The 22,417-nt window shown below is 53.0% G+C and overlaps 1 protein-coding gene across 1 annotated transcript; it reads right to left on the reverse strand.

Moving 5' to 3' along the window:
• Positions 1-344: 344 nt before the first annotated feature.
• On the reverse strand, positions 345-1,496 carry LOC136993562 (apelin receptor A-like). Its single transcript, XM_067307097.1, has one exon. The coding sequence runs from the start codon at positions 1,452-1,454 to the stop codon at positions 345-347; it is 1,110 nt and encodes a 369-aa protein (XP_067163198.1). The 5' UTR covers positions 1,455-1,496.
• Between the last annotated feature and the right edge of the window lie 20,921 nt (positions 1,497-22,417).

Below are 22,417 nucleotides of genomic sequence, written 5' to 3' on the forward strand. Positions count from 1 at the left end.
ACGGCAGGGGCCCCCGCAGCAGGGCAGGTCCAGCCCAGGGGCGCCGGGGGGCCTCGCGGCACCGGCCGGCCTGGAGCTCGCCGGCCGCAGGGCTGGCTCCTCCGGGGTGTCGCGGTCCCCGAGCTTTGGGCAGGGCAGCGGGGGCACCGGGCCCCGACGGCTCACGCTGCCTCGCTTCGGGAGCCCCGCGGGCGCTGCGGGCAGGGCGGGCGGAGGGGCGGCCGGGGCGGCGCGGAGCCGGGCCGGGGGCGCCGCCCGCCCCCCCCGGGCGGAGCCGGACGAAGAAGCGAGCAGGCTCCGGCCGCGGAAAGGGCGTTTATTGCGGGGCGGCGGGGCCGCGGCGGCTACACCTTGGTGCCGGCCGAGGGCACCTCGGAGCGCTGCGTGGCGCCGCTGAGCGTGGAGGCGGCGGCGGGCGGGCGGCGCGGCCCGCGCAGCCCCAGCAGCAGGCGGCACTGGGCGCGGAAGCGGCCGTCGAGGAAGGCGTAGAGCAGCGGGTTGAGGCAGCTGTTGAGGTAGGCGAGGCAGGTGGCGTAGGGGTGCAGGCGGGAGATGAGGCCGAGCAGCGCGCACGGCAGCTCCAGCAGCCCGGCGGCGGCCAGCACGAAGAGGCTCTTGAGCAGGTGGAAGGGCAGCCAGCAGCCGGCGAAGACGGCCACGAGCGCGGCGATGAGGCGCAGCAGGCGCCGCCGCGCCGCCGCCTCGGCGCGCCGCGGGCGCAGGTGGCGGCGCACGGCGGCGCCCACGCAGCAGTAGCAGACGGCCATGAGGAGGAGCGGCGCGGCGAAGCCCAGCGCCGTGGTGCCCAGGCTGAGCGCCGCCGCCCGCGCCGCCGCGCCGCCCGCCGCGCCGCCCAGCTCCAGGTCGCAGAGCGTGCGGTTGCGCGGCCCGCGCCGCGCCTCGCGCAGCAGCAGCGCCGGCAGCGCCGCCGCCGCCGCCGCCGCCCAGAGCGCCGCCAGCGGGCCCAGCGCGGCGGCGGCGGCGGCGGCGGCGGCGGGGCGGCGGCGGGGCGCGGCGCGGGGCGGCGGCGGCGGCGCGGCGCGGGCCACGGCGCGGTAGCGCTCGGCGCTGAGGCCGCCCAGGCAGAAGGCGGAGGCGAACATGTTGAGCAGCACCAGGTAGCTGCTGAGCTTGCAGAGCGCCGCGCCGAAGGGCCAGTGGAAGCGCAGCGCCGTGTAGGCGGCCCACAGCGGCAGCGTCGCCACGAAGGCCAGGTCGGCCAGCGCCAGGTTGCCGATGTAGGCGTCGGCGGAGCGGCGCTTGGCCCGCGGGCCGCGCCACACCGTCAGCAGCACCAGCCCGTTGCCCGAGAGCCCCAGCACGAAGACGAGCATGTAGAGCGCGGGCAGCAGCGAGAAGGACGCCTCCCAGTCCGCCTGCCACTCGCACGCCTCGCCCGTCTCGTTGCCCTCCTCGCCGTAGTAGTAGTCCGCCTCCGCGCCCGCGTACTCCATGGCGCCGCGCCGCCCCCGCCGCCGCCGCCCGCCGCGACCCTATAAAGGAGCCGCCCGCCGCCGCCGCCCCCCGGACGGCCCTGCACCGCCCCGGCGCCGCCCCCGCCGCGACCCCCGCGCGACGAGGCTGCCCCGCCGCTCCGCCCCGCCGCGACCCCCTGCACCGCCCCGGCGCCGCCCCCGCCGCGACCCCCGTGCGACGAGACTGCCCCGCCGCTCCGCCCCGCCGCGACTCCCCCGTGTGACGGGGCTGCCCCGCCGCTCCGCCCCGCCGCGACCCCCCTGCACCGCCCCGGCGCCGCCCCCGCCGCGACCCCCCTGCACCGGGGCTGCCCCGCTGCTCCGCCCCGCCGTGACCCCCCCTGCACCGGGACTGTCCCGCTGCTCCGCCGTGACCCCCCCCGGGTTCCGGCACTGTCCCGCCGCTCCGCCCCGCCGTGAGCCCCCTGCACCGGGGCTGCCCCGCCGCTCCGCCCCGCCGCGACCCCCTGCACCGGCACTGCCCCACGACACCGCCGCCCCCCGCCCCGTCCCTCCCCGCGCATCGAGGCTGGACCGACGGCCCCTGCCCCAACCGCAACCCCGGGGCGAGCTGCCCCCCTCAGCCCGCACACGGCAAGTGGGTCCCGCCGGCTCCCCGGTGCCCGAGCCGGAGCCCTCCGGGACCTCCGGGCAGGGAGAAGGTCCCTTCGCCTGCCAGACCCCCGACTTCGCCCTGCTGGGGGCGAGGGGGCAGCAACGGTGTGGGTGTGCGCGGAGGGGATTTTGGTAAAATAATGCACAGTGCCTCAGTGCCCAGGTGTACCCCGTCTGTCTGTCTGTCTGCGGGGGATGTGGGGTTGCCAACCCCTCTGGCACACGGACTGGCTTCTTGCTGCCGTGCTTCAAGCCAGCAGTTTTTGTAACGTTGTCTCCCGCGGTGCAGAAACCCCCCTAAATGTGGCGCAAAGCGTTTTCATCCTCGGTGGTTTCCTGCCCTCTTTCAGCGCAGGCTTGAGCGAGACTTTGCGCCGACTGTGCAGCTCCCGGTGCTCCACAGGTGAGGCTCGTGCTCGGCATCCACCTTTCCTCCGCTGCGCCAACCTCCGCAGCCCGGCAGTGCCGGGGTGCGCAGCTGGGGACTGCGCCCGCTGCGCGCCCTCACCCCTCCAGCTGTGCCAAGGCTTCGAAACAGGCAGGATTGTAGTCGGGAGCCCCAGAGCCAGCAGCATCTGCAAGGTCTCCGGAAGCAAATTCTCTATCCGCTGGGCTGTTTTGCTACACATCGCGGTCTGTCTTTCAGGGCTGGCTTTCTTTTTTTCTTTCCTCCTCCCAGACGCCCGATAAAAACATCCTTGTTTGAGGAGAGCCTTGCAGAAGACACTTCCCCTGTGTTGGTCCCAAGGTGGCATGGGGCCAGCTGCAGAGCTGCCAGGAGCAGGGAGGGAGTGCTGGGCTGTCGTGGGATGCTTGCTCGCGGCAGAGGTTTGTCCCTGCTGTCTTTGGGAATGAGAATGCAGCCCAGGATACCATTGGCCTTCTTGGCCACAAGGGCACATTGCTGCCTCATGGTTATCTTGGTGTCCACCAGCACTCGCAGGTCCTTCTCCGCAGAAGGAGGCAAAAGGGGATCACAACGGATCTCCCCTTGCCTCCTGTGTCCATGCAGGGGTGGGAGGTGCGGCAGTGTTTCTTGCTGTCAGTGAAGGCAACTGTGTCTTGGAGTCAGGGCTGAAGTGCTGCAAAGTGTATTTGCCCAGTGGCCTGTCCTTGAGGACCAGCTGCAGCACTTGCTTAGGTCATAATCCCAGATCCACTCTCCAGGGTATCACAGCACCTTCCCTTGGTGACCCCAGCACCCGGCTGGGACAGTTTTGTGCCTGGATATGCCCAGAATGTCCTGACGTCCCCTAGAGCAAGTCCCTTGCAAACAGGTTGGTCCTTGCATCAAAGCAGCTGCCCAAGCTCCAAGTGCTCGCTGAGGGGGGCAGCCTGTGGCCCCCCCCACGTGCCAGGCTCCTTTGGCTCTGCTGCCTTTCTCCCTCCTACCTGACAGACTCCCTCCACTTATTGTACTTCTTTTCCTTTACTGTCTTCAGAAAGCCCCTGCATTTCGCAACAGCGGAAAGAAACTCTGGCTTTTTATTCCCACCCATCTCCAAATCCCCACCTTGCTTACCGCAGTGCTTCCCTTGCCCGCTCTCCTGTGCCCGGAGCAGACAGTCCCCGCAGGAGGGGAAGGAGGTGGTGATGTTCAAAGATCTGCTGTGGAGAAGTGATGCAAGGGCCCAGAGCAGGGCATCCCAGCAGACCTGGTGCAGAAAGGGACACTGAATGTGGACAGCGCGAGTACCAGGGCTGCTGCATCAGGACAGACTCAGCATTGCCAGGGCCATTGCAGCCAGGGGACACTGGAGCTGCCAGGGACACTGTCCTGGAGGAGCTCGCAGTGCGGCTGGCGCCAGTGTGATTTTTCATGAGAAAACAAATGGGGATTTTTGGTTCCCTCGGTTTGCTCAGCTCTGGCCTTGGCTGATCCCAGCACGTGGGTGCAGAGCACTGTGGTCTCTTGGATGGGGCCTGGCTCTTCCCTGGCTTCTGTGCCTGCTGTGACAGCATCGTCCAGCTCCTGGGCGGAGCGCTGGAGAGGGTTGGCTGGTCTGAGACAGGACAGCCTGCAGCAGCAGGGCATCATGTCACGACCCCCAGCTGCTGGGTGGCAGCTCTGGCGAGTCGCACGGAGCAGCCCCAGACTGCAGGGCAAGGCTGGGGAGGCACCTAGCACCACTCCCACCTCGTTGTCTCCAGACCAGGAGGCCATGCACAAGGCCATCTCCCATCCCTAGATTCAAGTATATGATGTTTGGTCTCTCCTTCCTGTGGCTTCAGTGCCATGCTGCAGTGCTGGCCTCAGTCCCCAGTCCCTAAGGCGGAAAAGAGAGTTCAGAGCTGAGGGATAGTAGAGGAGAGCAGGGAGGGGAAAACCATGGCTTAAACCATGCCAAAAACTGGTGGAACCCAGCAGCCGCTTGTAGAGGAGTTAAGAACTGAGTCATCGGAAAGCCATGGGATGACTTGTGCAACATGAGTTTCCAAAGGGTTCTGGTGTTAAATCACACTGGTGAGTGCACGGAGCGTGCACATCACAGGAACTGCCCCCCCCCCCCCCCCCCCCCCCCGTGGTCCATCTCAGAGTGTATCATCCCGGTGTCACTCCTGGCAGGAGCAGCCAGGCATCCTACTGAGCTGGTGGGCACGGCATGGGGACAGCTCTCAGCTGGATGGAGCTGGGAGCAAGGACACAGTGACCTTGGCCCAAAATGCCAAGCAGTGGTGCCCCCAAAGGGGCACAACCTGCACCAAATTCAGGGGAGATGGCCCCAGCACTGGTGTCTACAGCTCCCAGCCTGCACGTACCCCAGAGCAGGGAGGATGCTCTCCTTATGGGACTGTGGAGCAGCAGAACCAGGAGGGCTTGTTACTAGTGACTGCCTTTTTAACATCATTCCCCATGTCCTCAGGGCCGGGATAGATTGGGCTAAGAGGACTAGGAAGTGCTGCAGGGAACGCAGGTGCCCGCAGCAGAGCTGTGCAGCAAGACCGGAAAGATGCCTGGCACAACCGCAGCAAACAGCTACAGCCACATCCAGCGACTGTGCCCAGACTTACCCGGTGGCTCAGGGATGGAGACGCAGAGGGCTGCTTTTGGTCTCCTGTGCCCAGAACAGGCGAGTGAAGGGAGCAGCCCCCCTCTCTACGGGCATGAGCTGCAACCTCTTGTCCCCTGAGACCCAGTTTGTGTTTCAGTCCAAATCCGTGCTTGGAGCAAATCGGGTTGAGTGCAAGAGGCTTTTCCACACAGAGCAATCCACACAGGGCAGGAGGCAGCAGTTCTCCAGGCCTGCGATGGTGTCAGTGTAAGAGCAGGGGATTTGACGCACAAAATGTCGAAATGCCCTGGCCATGGCTTAAAAAAGGTCAATATTTTATTATAATTTGCAATGCTGAAAGTGGCTCCCAGTAAAAAGACCAGGCCACTGTCAGAAGGTCCTCGCTCTGGGCCCTTGCATCACCTCTCCACAGCAGATCTTTGAACATCACCACCTCCTTCCCCTCCTGCCAACCTGCCAGGCACCTGCGTTGTCCCCAACAGCCCAAGACTGGGTGCTTTCCCTTCAAAGCAGGTTTGAGCACAGCACAGGGCCAGGGTGAGAAAGGAGGTGAGGATGAGGAGAGCCATGCTATTAACCCTTTGCACCCTGCATCTTCTCTGTGGTCAGCAGCCTGTGCTGGCTTCCCAGGTTGCCTCTGCCAGGCCAGCTAGCACTCAGCCATGGTGCTAAGCGCTCTGGAGGAGCAGATGCCATCCCTCTGCACCCAAATTCAGACAGGCCGGTTTGCATCCTAATGAGAGGCCTGGGAAAAAAAAAAAAAGAAGAAGAATTCAACTCAGAAGGTGGCAGCAAGAGGAAAATACCACTTTATAGAGAAGGATCAGAGTTATCTTGGTGCCAGACCTTCTGCAGCTATTTACAGGAGCAAAGAAGAACAGTTTCATTGACAGATGGGAGGGAGGCAGCTTCCCGTTGCCCCATACTGCTTAGGATGGGCATGGCCAAGACATGATGCTGCACAGAGGAAGAACGGGGACTGGGATGCTGCATGTCAGGGACCAGGGGCTGGAGCAGATGGGGAGCTGAAGTCTGGCGGGAAACAATTCCTGGAAGTTCTGGTTTATATACAGAGCATCATGCCAAGGGACAACAAGCATGGTGGGCTCAGCGCACCAGGGATCAGCTCTGTGCCTGGCCCTAGCAGGAAGCAATCATGGGAAGGAGACGTGCTTGTCCCTTGTCCCCATCCTGAGGGGAAAGACGACTACAGGAGAGTGGCTCCTGCCGGTTGGGTGCTGGGGGTGCCAACTGGCACTGCATAACGACAAGCTCTTTGATGTTGTCCCACAAGGAATTAGGATCTCTTTCTCCAGGCTGGTCTCAGGGAACGAACTTTGTGCCTTGCTTTCCCTAACTGTTATCCTGGGGGTTCTGGCCCAGCTTTGTACCAGGAAAACAGGAGCAAGGAGGGTTGATACCATTGGAAATTTGGCTAGTGTCCAGACTATGTACTGCCTGGTACCCCATAGCCTGGGACAGCATAGCTGACTCTGTGCTGCCTGCTGGCCTAAGACCTACGTCTGGATGGATCTGGGAAGAAGCCAAAGTTCTCCCGCTCTTTGCTCATGCTGAAGGCTGGGTTTCTCAGGCTCAGAGAAGAGCAGCATGTTCCTGACATTTCCCATGTTCTTTGTTTTCTTGTCTTTGCTCAAGGACTGAGATGCCTCTGGGATGCTGCGGGTATCCAGAGCCAAGAGGCTGGTCGGACCCAGGAATGCACCTCTGCTAATCCTGTAACTTCCTCTTGCAGCAGAGAGCCAAAAAGCACTGGAGGATTTAAACTGAGGTCCTTTCCCAGAGGTGCTGCTAAGGCTGCGGCCACAATGTGCAGATGCACGAGCAGTTTTTCTTCCCTTTCCAACATCCCTGCGTTCGTATCTGGACTGTTCTGTAGGAAGTCAGCTGCAGAGGGCCTGATCTGCCATGAGGTGGCATATCCCACAGTCTCATACGCTCCCAGTCCTGCAGCATCACTAGTAAAGACTTGTAGCTTTATCCACCACTTAGCCCGGGAGACCAAGCCTGTTAGAAGCGAGGAGGAGTTTTAATATTCCAGCCTTTAGGCAACCCTGAGCTCTGTAAATCGAGCCAGGGTGGTATCATCTGGAAAAAGAGTCCCAGAGGAGTCAAGGTCCATTTTTTTGCTAGTAATCAAAGTGGAAGAAATGATGACCTCCTTTCCCAGGGCTTCTTTGATTCTGTGGGGCAGATGCTGCTACAGAGACAGGTTTGTTAGCTTCATAAGCAAATATACAGGCAGCACAGTTAGTTAGAACCTGGGGGCAGTTGCCTGCAAACAGCGTGAGAACGGTTTTCAAATCATAAGATCAGAAGGAAAATGGTATTAATTTGGTTCCTGGTTTATAAGCCAGCAACAGGGCACAGTTACAGACTTTTTAAACCATATAGAGAGAAATTCTCTAAAAGTAAAAGCCAAAATATTCCTGGGGTTTGAGGAACAAGGACATCAGATGTTGTATTACTCGCCTACCAAAAAGGCTGGCAGTGCTGGGTTGTTCAAAGGTATCTGCCATGGTTGAGGGTCTCTGTTCCGATCTGAGCTGAGTTGTAATACCAAGTTCTCTGAAGACAAAATTCACCCCTTTCATGCCTGGCCCGGAGAGGATTGCAAACCTGCCCACCTAGTGCTAACCAAATGCTGGCAGGGAGCTGTTACCAGCAGCTCTGAGGAACCAGAGCCGGTGATGCCGATCAGAGCATTTCTCAGTTCCATGAAAAGCGTGCTGGCTCCCAACCCAGTTTTAATAACACTGATACTGTCAATCGCTAACTGAGCACCGAACAATCCTGGTAATACGCTTTCTATTTTCTTTTTGATTACCTTACTGGCTCTGCTTTAACATAATCTACCAGTGGGGTCTAGACGTGGGAGTCCACGGGGCTGGGGTGAGAGCCAGCCCTCCGCTCACCACAGCTTGCAGTGGCACTTGCTGCTACCCAGCGGCTGCTGGTCCTTCAGCAGCTCTCCTGGATGCAGGAGATGAGCATCCTCTTGTTTCCGGCTTTCAAAATGAGCACCCAGGGCTGCGTGATGATGCTTGGCCTACCTGCACCAGTAAAAAGCTCAAAAAATGTGGTGTATCCCTCCCACATTTGCACAGCCTTGATTCTGAAACAGTGATGGTGACTTCAACCTCTGCATGAATTTTTCGACACTGTTTATCGTGCAAATTGGAAGCAGAAAGACCAGGTTACCTTCTGGGAGCACGGCCAAATCCAAACAACAGCAAAATCCAGCAGGCATGCTGGAGAGAGCAGGACCGCAGGTCCCGCAGCAGCGCAGAGCAATGGTCTGGAGCTGGAGCAACTGGCTGTCGGTTCATGCAGCCACACTCGCGTGTGCGCCGCAGGCCTGGGGGAACGGGCAGGTCCCGCTGTGCACGCTGCCGGCTTTTCAGAGACACAGCAAAATCATATGCCGTCACAAAACTTCCAGGGGGGTTTCAGCTGCGAGTCTGAGGGAAGCAATTTTGGGGCTGCTTGCTTGGCCAAAGCCGGCTGATTAGGTCTCCCCCAGGAGAAGGAAAAGGGGTAGGTGGGCAGATGGAGTGGGATGCTGCCGAGGGCCAGGGCGCCAGAGGCTGGGGAGTGATCTGGGAGTCCCTTGGCTCTGGCAGTGATTGTGTCCATGACTAAGACACTGATGCAAAGTGACTGAGCAGATTCTCATGATTTCAGCGCTCTCTAGAGGCATAAAATACCAGCGAGGATTAGGCTCCAGACTGCCTCCCCCTCTGCTGCAAAGCCTGCTCCAGTACTTGGCTGCACGCATGGAAGATTTTGCCTTTTGCTCAGCACCGCCGGCAGTTCTCGCCCCTGAAGCTGGGCTTGGCAGACAGCCTACATCAGGGCTAGCCCCACTCTCAGGGACAGCAGATCCCACTACAGGAATGTTTTTGCAATTGCTTTTGCACTGGAAATGAAGCAATTCCAGAGCATTTTCCTGCTGCCGCTCCAGTCCTTGCAATGTCTGGAGCTGTTTCTGCTCAAAGTCTCTGTTTGACTCTATTAATCACACAGTTTTCACCCTTAAGCTTTAGTTGTAGAAATCTAACTTGCACTGTGCCAAAATTGAAAGGAAGCTTGATATCGGTTCAACCAACATGGGAACAGGAGCCAGGGTGGATCAGGTGGCTTAAATGTGACAGGCAGATGCAGCAAACCAGCAGCAGTGCTGGTGCGGGCCATGCGTCACGCTGCTCCTCCCGCCACTGCCACCGCTTTCCGTTTCAGCCCCCCGTGGTGCTGGATGATATCGCTGTCTACTTTTCCAAAGGGGAACGGGAAGAGTTGGCAGAGTGGCGGAAGGAGCTGTACTGGAACGTGATGAAGGACAATTACGTGGCTTTGTATTCCCTCGGTAAACTCGCCCCATCATGGCTCCTGGGGGACCGGGATGAGCTGGGGCTCTGGTTTTCTCCGTGCTGGTTGGGTCTCAGCCCAGCTTCCTCCATCCGTGTGATCTGTGATCCAAAACCAAACTCTCTCTTGACCTAAACACTTATGAAGTGTATGAAAATAATTACCATTCTTATTTATTGTCCCCAATTAAAATTAAATTTCTGCTCTCGGTATTTATCTGGGAACAAGTAGGAGGAAGTTCATTTCCCATAATCCGAGATGGGTCTAATGCCTGTGTCTCCATCAGGGGTAATCTTTATCGAAAACAGAGAAACCTGGTGGGCTCAGCTGACCTTTTTTAGCCACCTCCTTTAGGACATGCCGAATCACACCCCAGAAACGTGTTTTCCTCACTGATCCTAGAGGGAGCCTGGCGCCTGGCTCTGAAGTCATGATCCTCTTCGGGGATGTCTGTGCTGAGCGAACGGAACCACCAGTTAGTGCTGCTGGAACTGGTGTTCTCCTGCCAGTGGGGACCAAGTGAGGGAAAGTGGCTCCGAGTGCGAAAGCAGTGATGGGCAGGTCACTGCAGGGGACTCGTGTGCCGGTAGATGTACTTGAAGCCACTGCAGTTAAGCTGGGAATTCTGATAGAATCATAGTCATCTTTTTAATTTTCCTCAGTTTATTAGCCAGGTGTTGGCAGGATACTTGAAGCATTATACAAAAAATTGTTAACATCTTTTGCTTTTCCTGTTTTTTATCAAGGCTTGTGCTCAGACTTCAAGTTGCACTTAAGTTTGTATTGGATAAACTTTGTTGCCTGCGCTCCAGAGATAATGCTGGCTTTGGTAATAGTTGAACGGGAATCTTTTGTAGAGCTGAAAACAGAAACCCCATGGTTTCTGATTTTCAGATTTTCCTAGCCCGTTCCTGGCAGTACCCAAGGGCACTATAGATTTCATGGAGCCTTGTCAGGACATTACTTTCAGAGAAAGTATTCATTCCTGTTTCTGGAAAAATACGTCAGCATGATTTTCTTGCACAGTTGGCAGTTGATCTGAAATTGTTATTTTCTTTGACAGGCCATGCTGCCATTAAACCTTATATCTCAGATTGAGCAAGGAGAAGAACCATGTGTCCAGGGACACTGGAACGTGAGGGAAGAACTGCTTGTCCTTACGTGAGTAGTGAGGTCTCAGTGGTAGGGACTGTCTTTTGATTATGCATTTGTGTAGTCCTTGTGCAGGAGCCCACAGCCAGTGTAAGAGTAATGAATAATAGATGTATGTGTGTGTAAGGGAGCTACATTCACCCCAGTTTCATGTAGGTCCATTAAGAAGCTAAAAGGCCCTGCTTTGAGACAAGGGGGTTGGACCAGAGGTCCCTTCCAACCTAAACCATTGTATGATTCTGTGTCATCTTGCTCTGATAGACATCAGCTCTCCGTTTCTGCTCTTGCTGACTCTGTACAGGGACCCTGGGCCTCTGTCCAGCTACCTCCTAAATATTCAGATATTACAGCAAGATTGTTATCTTCCTTTCTCTTCTCTGAGAGTCTAAGAAATATGGTGCCCCAGAGCAAGTAACTTCCCAGGATTTGGCTTGATTTTTAAGGATTCTTCTATGCTGTGTGGTCGAAAAGCATTCTTTCATGGACCGCTTAATCTGTGAAGTCCCCAGGACTGATCATTCCAAAGAGGGCTTCACCTGATCATACGTGTTGATAAGCTAGGCTAGAGATGTCCACACCAGTTGATTGATGTGGTTTTGTAATCTCTTCGTCCTTCCTCCCAGAAGAATAGTAGAGAACATAGAACCTTCTGTGTTCACTGGGGTCTGAGACCTTTTCTGGGTGAATCCCCCAATGAATGGAGTTTGTGTCCCATTCCTTTCCCACAGAAAAATGGGTCACATCTTCGGTGATGTCTGGTCTGAGATGTGCAGATGTATCTTTAAACTTTTCCTGTATTTAGGAGATGACCTCTTTGGAACACCAGGTAGATTTTCAGAGTTGCACAGAGAATTGGAAATATATCTCTACATGCACCAAAATCTCTGAAAGGTGAATACTCTATTTTCATTTCCATACAGATTTGTCAGCTGCGGCCACTGCCCTGAATATTCCAGCAATGTCCTTTTCACTTGGCCTTTCTCCTCCACCAGCCTCATCAGATCCCTCCCCTCTCAACAGGTACAAATATCTTGCAAGTAAGCAGATAGCTGCATCTGCCAGCAGCCTAGAGAAAGGCATGGGCAACATCTTACAGGAGATGAGGACAGCAAGACTCCAGCTGGCCAGCACAGCAGACTCGCTGTTGGCTTTGTCCTCAGCCTTTCTCCCCTCCTCAGGGCATCAAACAAACCCTCAGGAGTTATCCTCAAAACAGGCTTGTTTCTTTGGAGACCTCTCCTGCCTTTTCCCACACAAAGATACAGAGTACGATGAGAAAGCTGGAATGTGAAACGGTGCGTGTCTTGGGACTGCTGGCCTGGGCATACCATTGGTTACCTTCTAGCACACTGACTGTCTGTCCCCTTCTCCATTTCTAACAGGTTTTTATTTCAAACAGTATTAGTTGTGTGCGGTGGTGTGTGTTCAGCCCATCTGGTTTCACTGAAATGTATCTGGAATTTTTCTTATAAATTTGTTAACTGGGAGTGAGAGTATGTACCACAGAATCATGTAGGTGGGAAGGGACCTGTGGAGCTCTGCATCCAGCCTCCTGCTCGAAGAAAGTTCAGCTGGAGGAGGGCAAAAGAGAACCCACCATATACATGGAGCTAAGAACTTATTGACAGTACAATTAATATTTTGACAGTCTAATCAAAATACAACAGTTATTAGTTAAAATAATATTAACAATCATTCCAATGACTACAGAAAAGCCTCATGAATAATTCCTTAAAAATTGTTATACAAGAAAACTTTATAATATCTCTCTTTTTCTCTGGTGCTGTGCTCAACCCTACGATATCATTCTGGTCCTCAGCATGGCAGCACCAGGCTTCCTCGAGAAGAGCGAGGGGGGATTTACAAGAAGTTATCGGTATCCAGGGTCTTTGCTGGGAGGAGTTTGGTGTTCATGGTGCTGGGAGTTCTTTCTTCCTCAGTCTTGGGTCTTCTTGGGGCTAATTTCTGGGGTTATTTTTAGGTCTCTTTGTTGCTATCTGCTTCCTTCTCTTTGGCTCCTGGCTGCAGTTTGAGTGGCACCACAAGCTTCCCCAGACTCATTTGCCTTAAAGGGCTCTTGTTTGCCAGGTGGTGACTGCCTGGGTTTATCAGACCGTTATCAAACATGGCATTCCCAGAGCTTCAATTCAAATAGAATAAGCAACAGTCCCTTGATGGCTAGACAGTTGTTAAAACAAGATAAAAACAGCTCAGACCAAAGCAAGCACAGACAAGTCCTGAGACTCTGCACTAGTGGGTCACTACAAAGCCTATGGCCTTCAACTCGAAATGGCCAAAATCGTGCTTTTGGGCGCACCATCTGCAAGGCCTTTATTTGTAGTTGTTTCTGGATGCCAGCTGAGACCTGCTGGCGGGTTGCTGTTGAGCTGTGGAGCTCAACCTTCACTGTAGCAATACAGGTCTTCTGTGCATGGTTCCCTCCTCGTGGTCTTGCTGATTGAACATCTCTGTGTTTCAAACAGCCTTTGCTGTGTACGCTCCCCCGGGGCGCAGCTTCCCTCTGCCAGCTCTCCATGGACTGCACAGTGTACCTTCACAGCTGCTCGTCCTTGCCGTGTCGTGAAGGTCACCACCTTCCCTGAGAGAGCTGTGTGTCAGCGCTGTAGTAAGTCTAGGCATCTGCTCCTTTCAGTGCCCATCTGGGTGATGTGCTGGGCTCCCTCCGTTCATTTGCCAGGTGGCAGGAGCAGTGGGGGGCTGTGTCACTGTGACTGCTTTGTGGCTGCCCTGCGCTGCTCAACAGACAAGGCTGAAGTCCTTTCTGCTCTTCTTGAGGGCCTCCAGGCCTGCTACAGAGTCTGGACCACCCCACCTAGAGCACTTGACTTGGCCTTACTCTGCTGCTGGCTGCAGTTTGGGGTGAGCAGTGGGTTTTCTCAGCTAAAAACCCACCAGGATTAAAGGCTGGATGTTGCAGGAGGTCTGCCCCATTTGCCCTGGGGAGATGCAGACTGCATCTAGGGGGGAATCCTGCAGGGATCCCACCTCTGAGTGCCGAGGAGCTGTGAAGAGACTCAGATGTCAATGCTCCTAGCAAGCACTGCGCCAACCCCCAGATGTCACCTCCCTCCCACCACTGGGAGACAAGCCAGGTGTCCAGGCTCCCATCATCTCCTTCCCCTGTGAATTCCCTTGCTGGGGACAGGACCGCAGCATCACTGGCACCACCCTGAGGGCCCTGCTGTCTGCCAAAAGAAACCGAAAGAACCAAGAAGTCAGAGGCACAAGGACAGGGAAACATGGGGAGAGGAGAGATACGGAGATATGAAGGTAAGGGGACACAGGGAATGGGTGATACAAAGCTATGGGGGACAGGGTCCACAGGACTCTCGGCCTTTGGGGGAGGTTTCTCTCCTTGGGAAGTTGTCTTGTGCCCCTGCCTCACTTCTGGGAGAGCAATGAGCTCTGGGTTGAGCTGGAGGAGCCAGAGGGAAACATCTGCTGCTGGCTGGGGGTAAGGACCTGTTCCCATGCAGGAGCAGCACCCTGTGGAGTCCCTGTCATGCTTGTGTTCACTCTGTGTGTGTGTGTGTGTGTGTGTGTGTGTGTGTGTGTATATATATGTGCATGTTTGGTTATGTTTGCATCTATCATCAGTGAATGTGATGAACGGTTAAGAGTTTGCTGACTTCAAGCCTGACCCAGGCTTTTCTTTCCTATGCTTTTCAAATATTGCCAATATTTGAGCTGCAGCGTCTGGCTGCCTTTGAAGGCAGCTCTTGCTGAACGAAGCGGGGCTTTTGTTCCATTCCTTTCCTTGCCGCCTGATGGTGTGAGGAGTCCTGATGCCCTGTGCCGTGGAGCGCAATCGTTCTTCCCCTCTTTTGAAAGCAGAAGAAGCACCCTAGAAGGACACTGCAGTGGATGAATGTGCCACAAAGCAGCTACTGTCAAAGGAAATGAAAAAAATAAAGTCCAGATTGAGTACAAGAAAGTGTTCATCGCTTTCTGGGGCTTCTTTGTTCTTCCCTGCCAGAGTGAAAAGACCAAACAGGCAGCCTGGTGCAGCTTTCAGGGTTTATTCCAATGCTGGACAGTCCTTGGATCTTACTCACTTGAGGGACGTTTGCTCAGATTTTACTTCATCAAGTATTTTTTAGACAGTATAGAGGAGGGAGGGGAAAACTGCTGGTGTATGTAGGTCTTTTCCCAAGCTTTCCAACATATCCCATCCTGCCCCTTTATGTCTCAGGAGCTGGCAGAGCCCAAAGCATCATCCCCACTCTCTGAAAAGTCACTGGTCGGTTTGTCTGTCTAAAAACCCTTTGTATTGCTCCTTTTTTTCTCTTCTGTTTTTAGGGCATCCAAGTAACAAGACTGGGGCCGTTCCATGTAGCTAACAATGAGATCCATCTTGCAGACGATGACATTTTCACCACTCAGAGACCCGTGTTTTCTGTGTCCAAGCTTGTTCCTCAGGCTCACAAGCTGAAGCCTGCCAACGTTGATATTCCTGGTAAGAAGACAGATTAAAACCTTTGCTTCCCCTTGCAACATTTTTTGGAGTGTGCACTCATTGCTGTTTACAAGGGACTGAGAGAAGTTTAGAGTTCCTCCAAAGAGGAAGAAGTTCAGCTTGACCAAAACAATCACTACTGTATGGTAGGAAAAAAATAGCACCTGAAGGTCTCAGCTGAATTCAGGCCCCAGGGGGCTGGGTGCCACGCTTTTCCTCCATAAGAAATACTCCTGGAGGGGCTTTAAAATCAAAAGAGGCCAAAGGAAAGCAGGGGTTGTTGCTTCCCTCTCTCCCTCTGGGCAGGGTGTCCTTTTGCTGCTGTTGCTGCGATGGGCTAGCTGTACTGATCAGCCCTTCCCCGGGTGCCTGGAGCCCCACTGGCACGAAAGGGCTTTGCTGTCCCAGGGTGGGCCCTCACCCTGCTGCCCATGATGGCCATGCTGTGTCCCAGAGATCATCGCCACAGCCCGACGCCCATCCATAGCTGCCCACTGTGGTCCTGTCCTTCAGCCTGAGATTTCGGGACTCTTGATGTATGAAAGCGAATAAACCTGAAGCCCTCATTACCTCCAAGGGCTAAACAGTTTGCCCGCAGAGATGACAGAAGGCTCTAGCACAGCCCTTGATCCTAGCTCTGTCTCTTCCTTGTCTTGTCATCAGGTTTCCTGGGCCAGGGTCTTTTCTCCAGCTTTTATTTGAGTTGGTCCCAAACCAGGACCCTGAACAGCTGCTTTTACACCTCAGCTCTTTGGCACTCCCAGGTCTTATGCGCTGTAAAGGACCAAGAAGGGTTGTGTTTCTCTGGCCCTCCCTCCAAGCTGCAAGGTTGTCCAACAAGATGCACCTGCTCATAATGGTTGTCTGTTATTGCAAGGGCTGGAGTCACTGCGCTGAACCATGTGCCGCCTACCGAAGACCTCTGCAGCATGAAGGGCTGCACTTCGGCCATGCTTAACCCCCTGCTTTTGTCATGAGCCAAAGGGGACATATCTTCTGTAGGGATCCAGGAAAATGTAGTTAGTCTGGTGTAGAGAAATACAGGCCTGGTAGGACAGCAGAGGAGCGGAGACGTGACACAGAGGACTACGGGCATGGGTTGGCATGGGATGGGGCGCAGGCTGGCACTGAGACCCATGGCCATAAACAACTCACTGACAGTCAGTTAAAAAAAAATGCAGACCTGGAGCTGGGCAAAACTAGTTTTAGGGGCAACAAAGAGAACAAAGAAATAGTATCTAACGTACATAAAGGGAGCCGTATAGAATAAACACAGGCGTAAGGGGAGCTGCAGACCAAGGAAGAAGGAGGAAGGTGTAAAAGCATGTTAGCAAACAAGCAAGGGCCCATGGCACAGGTAGATGGGGTCCTCCAGGTGTACCAGGGCTCGTGGCACAGGCAGACGGGGCCTCCCAGGTGTACCAGGGGTCCATGGCACAGGCAGACGGGGCCCTCCAGGTGCACCAGGGCCCGTGGCACAGATAGATGGTGTTATAGGTAAACGTGACAAATCGTAACGACCACTCTAACTGGGTTGCATTAATTCCAATTTAATAAAATAATTGAGCAAGTCACAAGTAAGCAAAACAGCGCTGGGCGGCCAGGGAGTCTCTGCTCCACCAACGGCGCGCAAAATTCCCCCACTCACAGTCTCCTTCTATGCGGCTCTAGTTCCGGGTATACGTGGCACTTCCTGTAACTTCTGCGGTTGCGCCGACTGTTGCTAGGGGGTCTTCTTCAGCCCTCTGGTGGTCGTGGGGATGAAGGCTGGAGTCTTCCTCGGCGTTGTGAGTGATGACCTTCAGGTCGTGTGCACACATTTCACAATACAGTTGTGCAATACCGCCATCTTAGGTGATCTAAACTAACCTTGCAGTTTTGCTAGCTCAGTGGAATCATCTCGGGTGGGGGACATGTTCTCCTTACAGGATGTTGTAGTTTAGCCCGTACTTAGCGCCTAGTTTCATCGTACAGTCACTTCCCGAGTCGATGTAACAAATTAGCACATATCACAATCCCCCCTTTCTGTTTTGGTCCCTTTTAATTTGTTCATCAAATCGGACAACAGTCTCTTGTGCTAGGGAGAGCATAGGGTTATGCTTACTATCGCCTTCACTTAGTTGTTCATATTGACTTCATATCAATAGCAGGTGTGCAGCTTCAAGTCTGCCCTTTGTTAAGTTAATTATTTTATTTACTATACATGGTCCAAAGGTCAACACAAGTACTAACAAAGCCAATGGACCCACGATTGTAGACAATAGGGTTGTTAGCCAGGGAGAATGACCGAACCATGATTCATACCACCTTGCTGGGCTTCTCTTTCCTTTTTACGTCTTTCAAGGCCTTCTCTCAGTTTCGCCATAGTATCCCTGACAACTCCTGTATGATCCACGTAAAAACAACATTCTTCTCCTAGGGCTGCACACAATCCTCCCTGTTGCAAAAATAAGAGGTCCATCCCTCTTCTGTTCTGTAACACTACTTCTGATAGCAATGTCAACGACTTTTCTAAGGCTGTAATGGATTTTTCTATTCGTTCCAAGTCCTCATCTACAGCTGCCTGTAGGGTGCTAAGGCTTTGCTGTTGCTTCACTAGGGAGGAAATTCCAGTTCCCGCTCCCACTGCCCCAAGACCTAGTAAGGTGGCTATAGTAATTGCAGTAAATGGTTCTCTTTTTACTCGAACCGGGTGAGGGGTGTCCCAATGGTCATACATCACATTTTCTGGATGGTACAAGATTTTTGGAACTATTTCTACTTGTATGCAATACTCTCAGGACTCATTAAGTACCCTTAAGGAGACACAAGGAGTCAGGCCTGTTTTTGAGCATATCCATCTAGTTCCTTTGGTGGGAATAACCCATCCATTTTTAGGGGTGTGGTTTTGCAATGACATAGATCCACACAGCTTTTTCTTTGATTTGGGCACTTTGCCAATACACATTCCTATTCCTGTAACTTGTTCCATGGTCAATCCCTTCTTCTTATCTTCCCATTGACAATGTGAGGCGGAATCATCGCTTAAGGTATATGTCATATTTATTCCTATTGCTTCATAAAAAGGGGGTCTTATGTCATAGCATAGCCAGCAATGGGCAGTTATATTAGGTTTTGTGGCATTTAGTACTTTGTAGGTTGCTTGCACAACCTTCCATAGGGGATTATCTACATTATCTGTAGTTTCACTTTCTGGGATTATAACAGTGCTATTCAGGGCGGAGTAATTCATGGGAATACTTGTTGAATTAATGATTGTGCCCGTTGGTTTGATTCTTGATTTTTACTCCCTTAATAATTAGATTAGGCCCTATTGCTTGAGGAGTAGGTCACACACTTTCTTTCTTTATGAAAATTAATCCACCTCTATCGGTCCCAGTCTCCCAGTACCGGACTCCCCAGGTCTTTCCCAAAAACCATCCTGGATCTTCCGGACGGGTGATATTTATCATTAAATATTTACAAGTTCCCGGGGGGGTATAGTGGGGACTTCCCCGATACCCCAGCTGGAAATCCTCTTTAGGGGGGGTACACCCAGAAGGCCCCCATTTTACTGATAAAAACTTATCTGATCCTGCTCCTGGAGTCCAATCAGAGGCTATAGTTTCACATCCCCAATAAGCACAATAATAAGAGTTTGGGTAGTTACAGTATCCTCGCCCAGGATTAGAACTAGGGCAAAAGTAAAACCCTTTTCCGTGCTCCTTTCGACTCAAACATGGCTCAATGGGTACCAATTCACACAAGGTAGGTGTGAATGTAGGGTTCCCGGGTACAGTTTGTACTTGGATCACTTTTTGATCTTCCCATCTTATTAATGACCATTTAAAGGGTTGGTGTACATTATGTTCCCCTTTGATTTGTCTTCCTAATAAGCCTAGCACAGTCATCTTCCAGAGGAGTAGCAGACCCATGGTTTGGTTAACGGATATTTTACGAACTCTTAATGCCTTGGAGGGGCGACCCGTGATGCCAAGTGTCTCTGGGACTTTGAAGAGTCTGGGTCTTATAACTTTAGGTATTCCTGCTTAGGAGGTGGCTTGTCGGCCTCGATCCCCACAGTTTCTATACATCTCTGTCTCCTCTGCCTACTCTTTTGCTCAGAGCAGCAGGGTGTACCGTCTTCTCGACAGCAGCCGTATTCTTCAGGGGAACCTCCTTTATGAGCTTTTCTGATTTTAAAGGCTTCCCAGTTCTCAAGAGTGACACTCAACATACGGCACAGTCCACCTACAATTGGTGTTTTCAATTTTAGCCTTATGTGATCAGGGTGGTTGGTGTGGGTACAACCTTTCTCAGGTTGTACTCCTTTAGCAAAGGCTTCCCACCATTCTACCGATCCTTTCTTAAGATCCTTTGATGTCAAATAGGTCAAGTTGTCATAACAAGGGCGGCAAATGCCGCTAGGGAGGTACCCGTACTAACAATGAGTCCACTACTTCTCTTTACAAACCCTACATTCATAACACACAAAGGGATAACAAATACAATGTGGGGTTTTACAAAATGTGGTCTCACTTATCGAGGTTTCTAGGTTTCTTCTTAAAGGTTACTTTTAAATTGTCCGGGTTTCCAAAGGCTTCCCACGATGATTCTGAGATCGGTCCTTTAATTCTGCTGGCATGTGTCCATCCTCGCTCTGCGGTACGAATAGCAGTGTCTGTGGTAAGCAAGACAAGAAAAGGTCCCTCCCAGTGGGGAGTCAAGGACGAGTCTTTCCTGGTTTTAATTAAAACCTTGTCTCCAGGGTTAACTCGGTGAATGGCTACATCTAGTGGAGGTCTCTGTACTATTAGTCCTTTCTTTATCAATTCTTGTCTTCTCTTCATAAGCTCTGTAATATATTTCTGTAATAATCTCTCTTCTACTTTAGGATGTTCTTTTGGTATTTCTAAATCGTATGGCATCCCATATAACATTTCAAAAGGGGAGACTCCTGTGTCAGTTCTGGGCTGAGTTCGTATATTCAACAAAGCTAAAGGTAAACACTTGACCCAATTCATCTGGGTTTCCATCATTAGCTTCGTTAACTGTTTTTTTATTTCCCCATTCATCCTTTCTACCTTTCCCGAACTTTGAGGATGCCAAGGAGTGTGATACTCCCACTTGATTCCTAAAGGATCTAATGTTTCTTTAATGACTTTGGATGTGAAATGTGGTCCCCTGTCTGAGTCTATGACTAATACATTCCCATACCAGGGTATAATATTTTCTAACAATATCTTGGCTACCGATTTCGCAGTTGCTCGGGCTACGGGAAAAGCTTCTACAAAGTAAGTTAAACGATCTACTATAACTAATAGGTATTTATACCTGCCCACTTTTGGGAGTTCTGTAAAGTCAACCTGTATTTTCTCAAACGGCCTCCTGGCTATTGATCGTCCCCCTGGGACCTTTTCTCTGAGGTGCTGCTTGTTAACCTTCTGACAGGTCAAACATTCTCCCACTAGTCTTTTTGCTATATCATATATTCCAATGCACATATACTTGGTCCCAAACTGGTCTACTAATGCTTGCACTCCCCAATGAGTCTGTCGGTGGAATTCTTTCATGATTCTCCAAGCCACACCTTTGGATACAATTTCTCTATCATCGGGCAGCACCCATTTACCTTCTTTTCTATGGCTCCTATTTGTCGTAACTTATCAATTTCCTGTTTAGTAAAACTCATCCTGGTATCTAGCTTATCTTGGCCCTCTTTTCCTTCAGACAATAGGTGTAAAGCTGCCTTTTTTGCTTCTTCATCTGCTAGATTATTTCCCCTTATGTGGTAAGATGTGCCTTTTTGATGGCCCCTAACGTGTACTACTGCAATTCTCCGGGGTCCCCGCAAAGCTTCTAAAGTTTTTTTTACTCACTCTCTTCTAAGCTAAAGGGCTCCTTTGAATTCACATATATGTTTAGGGCCTGACATATCCAATTTTCAAAAGACCCGTATATTGGCCAATAAAGGTGGTCTCTTCTAATCTGCTTCCCACCCCATACTTGCATGCAGTAATGTACCATTTTCTCTCGACTTTTGCCTTTCCTGGAGGGCCAATCGTCCCAATGCTTAATCATTAATCCTAAAGGGCTATCAGGCGGTATATCTGGTAACCGTACTGTAAAGCCCTCTATGGGATCAGAAGACTTGCTCTTTTTCTGTCCCATCTTCCGGAGCACACACACACACACACGCTCAACCGCTCCCCTAGGTTGTGGCCCACGCCCTCGCGGGCAATGGGAACCGCACTACTGTAGGGTCCGCACTCGCTTCGTCCCCTGGGGACGTCTCACTCAGACGTGCTCCGGGGATCCCACCCCAACCGAACGGAACCACTTACCAATACTTTACTCAATCCTGAGTCTTCGTTCAGATCTTCGTGCACAAAGTTTACGGGGTACTGCAGTTCTTTTGCTTACTTGTCCAATTTAGGGTTCGGAAGTACAGGTTGTGGTAGGGGAACTACCCACTCAAGGGCCATCCGAAGATGGGGCGCCTCCCCTGAGTCAGAGTCCCGAACCAGGGAAACCTGCATCCGAGTCACGGCACCAAATTGTTATAGGTAAACGTGACAAATCGTAACGACCACTCTAACTGGGTTGCATTAATTCCAATTTAATAAAATAATTGAGCAAGTCACAAGTAAGCAAAACAGTGCTGGGCGGCCGGGGAGTCTCTGCTCCACCAATGGCGCGTAAAATTCCCCCACTCACAGTCTCCTTCTATGCGGCTCTAGTTCCGGGTATACGTGGCACTTCCTGTAACTTCTGCGGTTGCACCGACTGTTGCTAGGGGGTCTTCTTCAGCCCTCTGGTGGTCGTGGGGATGAAGGCTGGAGTCTTCCTCGGCGTTGTGAGTGATGACCTTCAGGTCGTGTGCACACATTTCACAATACAGTTGTGCAATACCGCCATCTTAGGTGATCTAAACTGACCTTGCAGTTTCGCTAGCTCAGTGGAATCATCTCGGGTGGGGGACATGTTCTCCTTACAGGATGTTGTAGTTTAGCCCGTACTTAGCGCCTAGTTTCATCGTACAGTCACTTCCCGAGTTGATGTAACAAATTAGCACATATCACAGATGGGGCCCCCCAGGTGTACCAGGGCCCGTGGCACAGGCAGACAGGGTCCTCCAGGTGCACCAGGGCCTGTGGCACAGGCAGCATGTCCCTGCTGCTCACAGTCGCATCGGTCACTCATGTAACGTCGGCTCCATGTCCCCTTTCCCACCAGGAGGCCATTGCGCAGCTGCTTTCTTCCCCCACACACACCGCCGCCCCTCCCCCTCCCCCCGCGGCGGCGGCGGCGGCGGCGGC

Source organism: Apteryx mantelli, chromosome 17 (assembly GCF_036417845.1).
Source record: "Apteryx mantelli isolate bAptMan1 chromosome 17, bAptMan1.hap1, whole genome shotgun sequence".
In the NCBI taxonomy this organism is placed as follows: Eukaryota; Metazoa; Chordata; class Aves; order Apterygiformes; family Apterygidae; genus Apteryx; species Apteryx mantelli.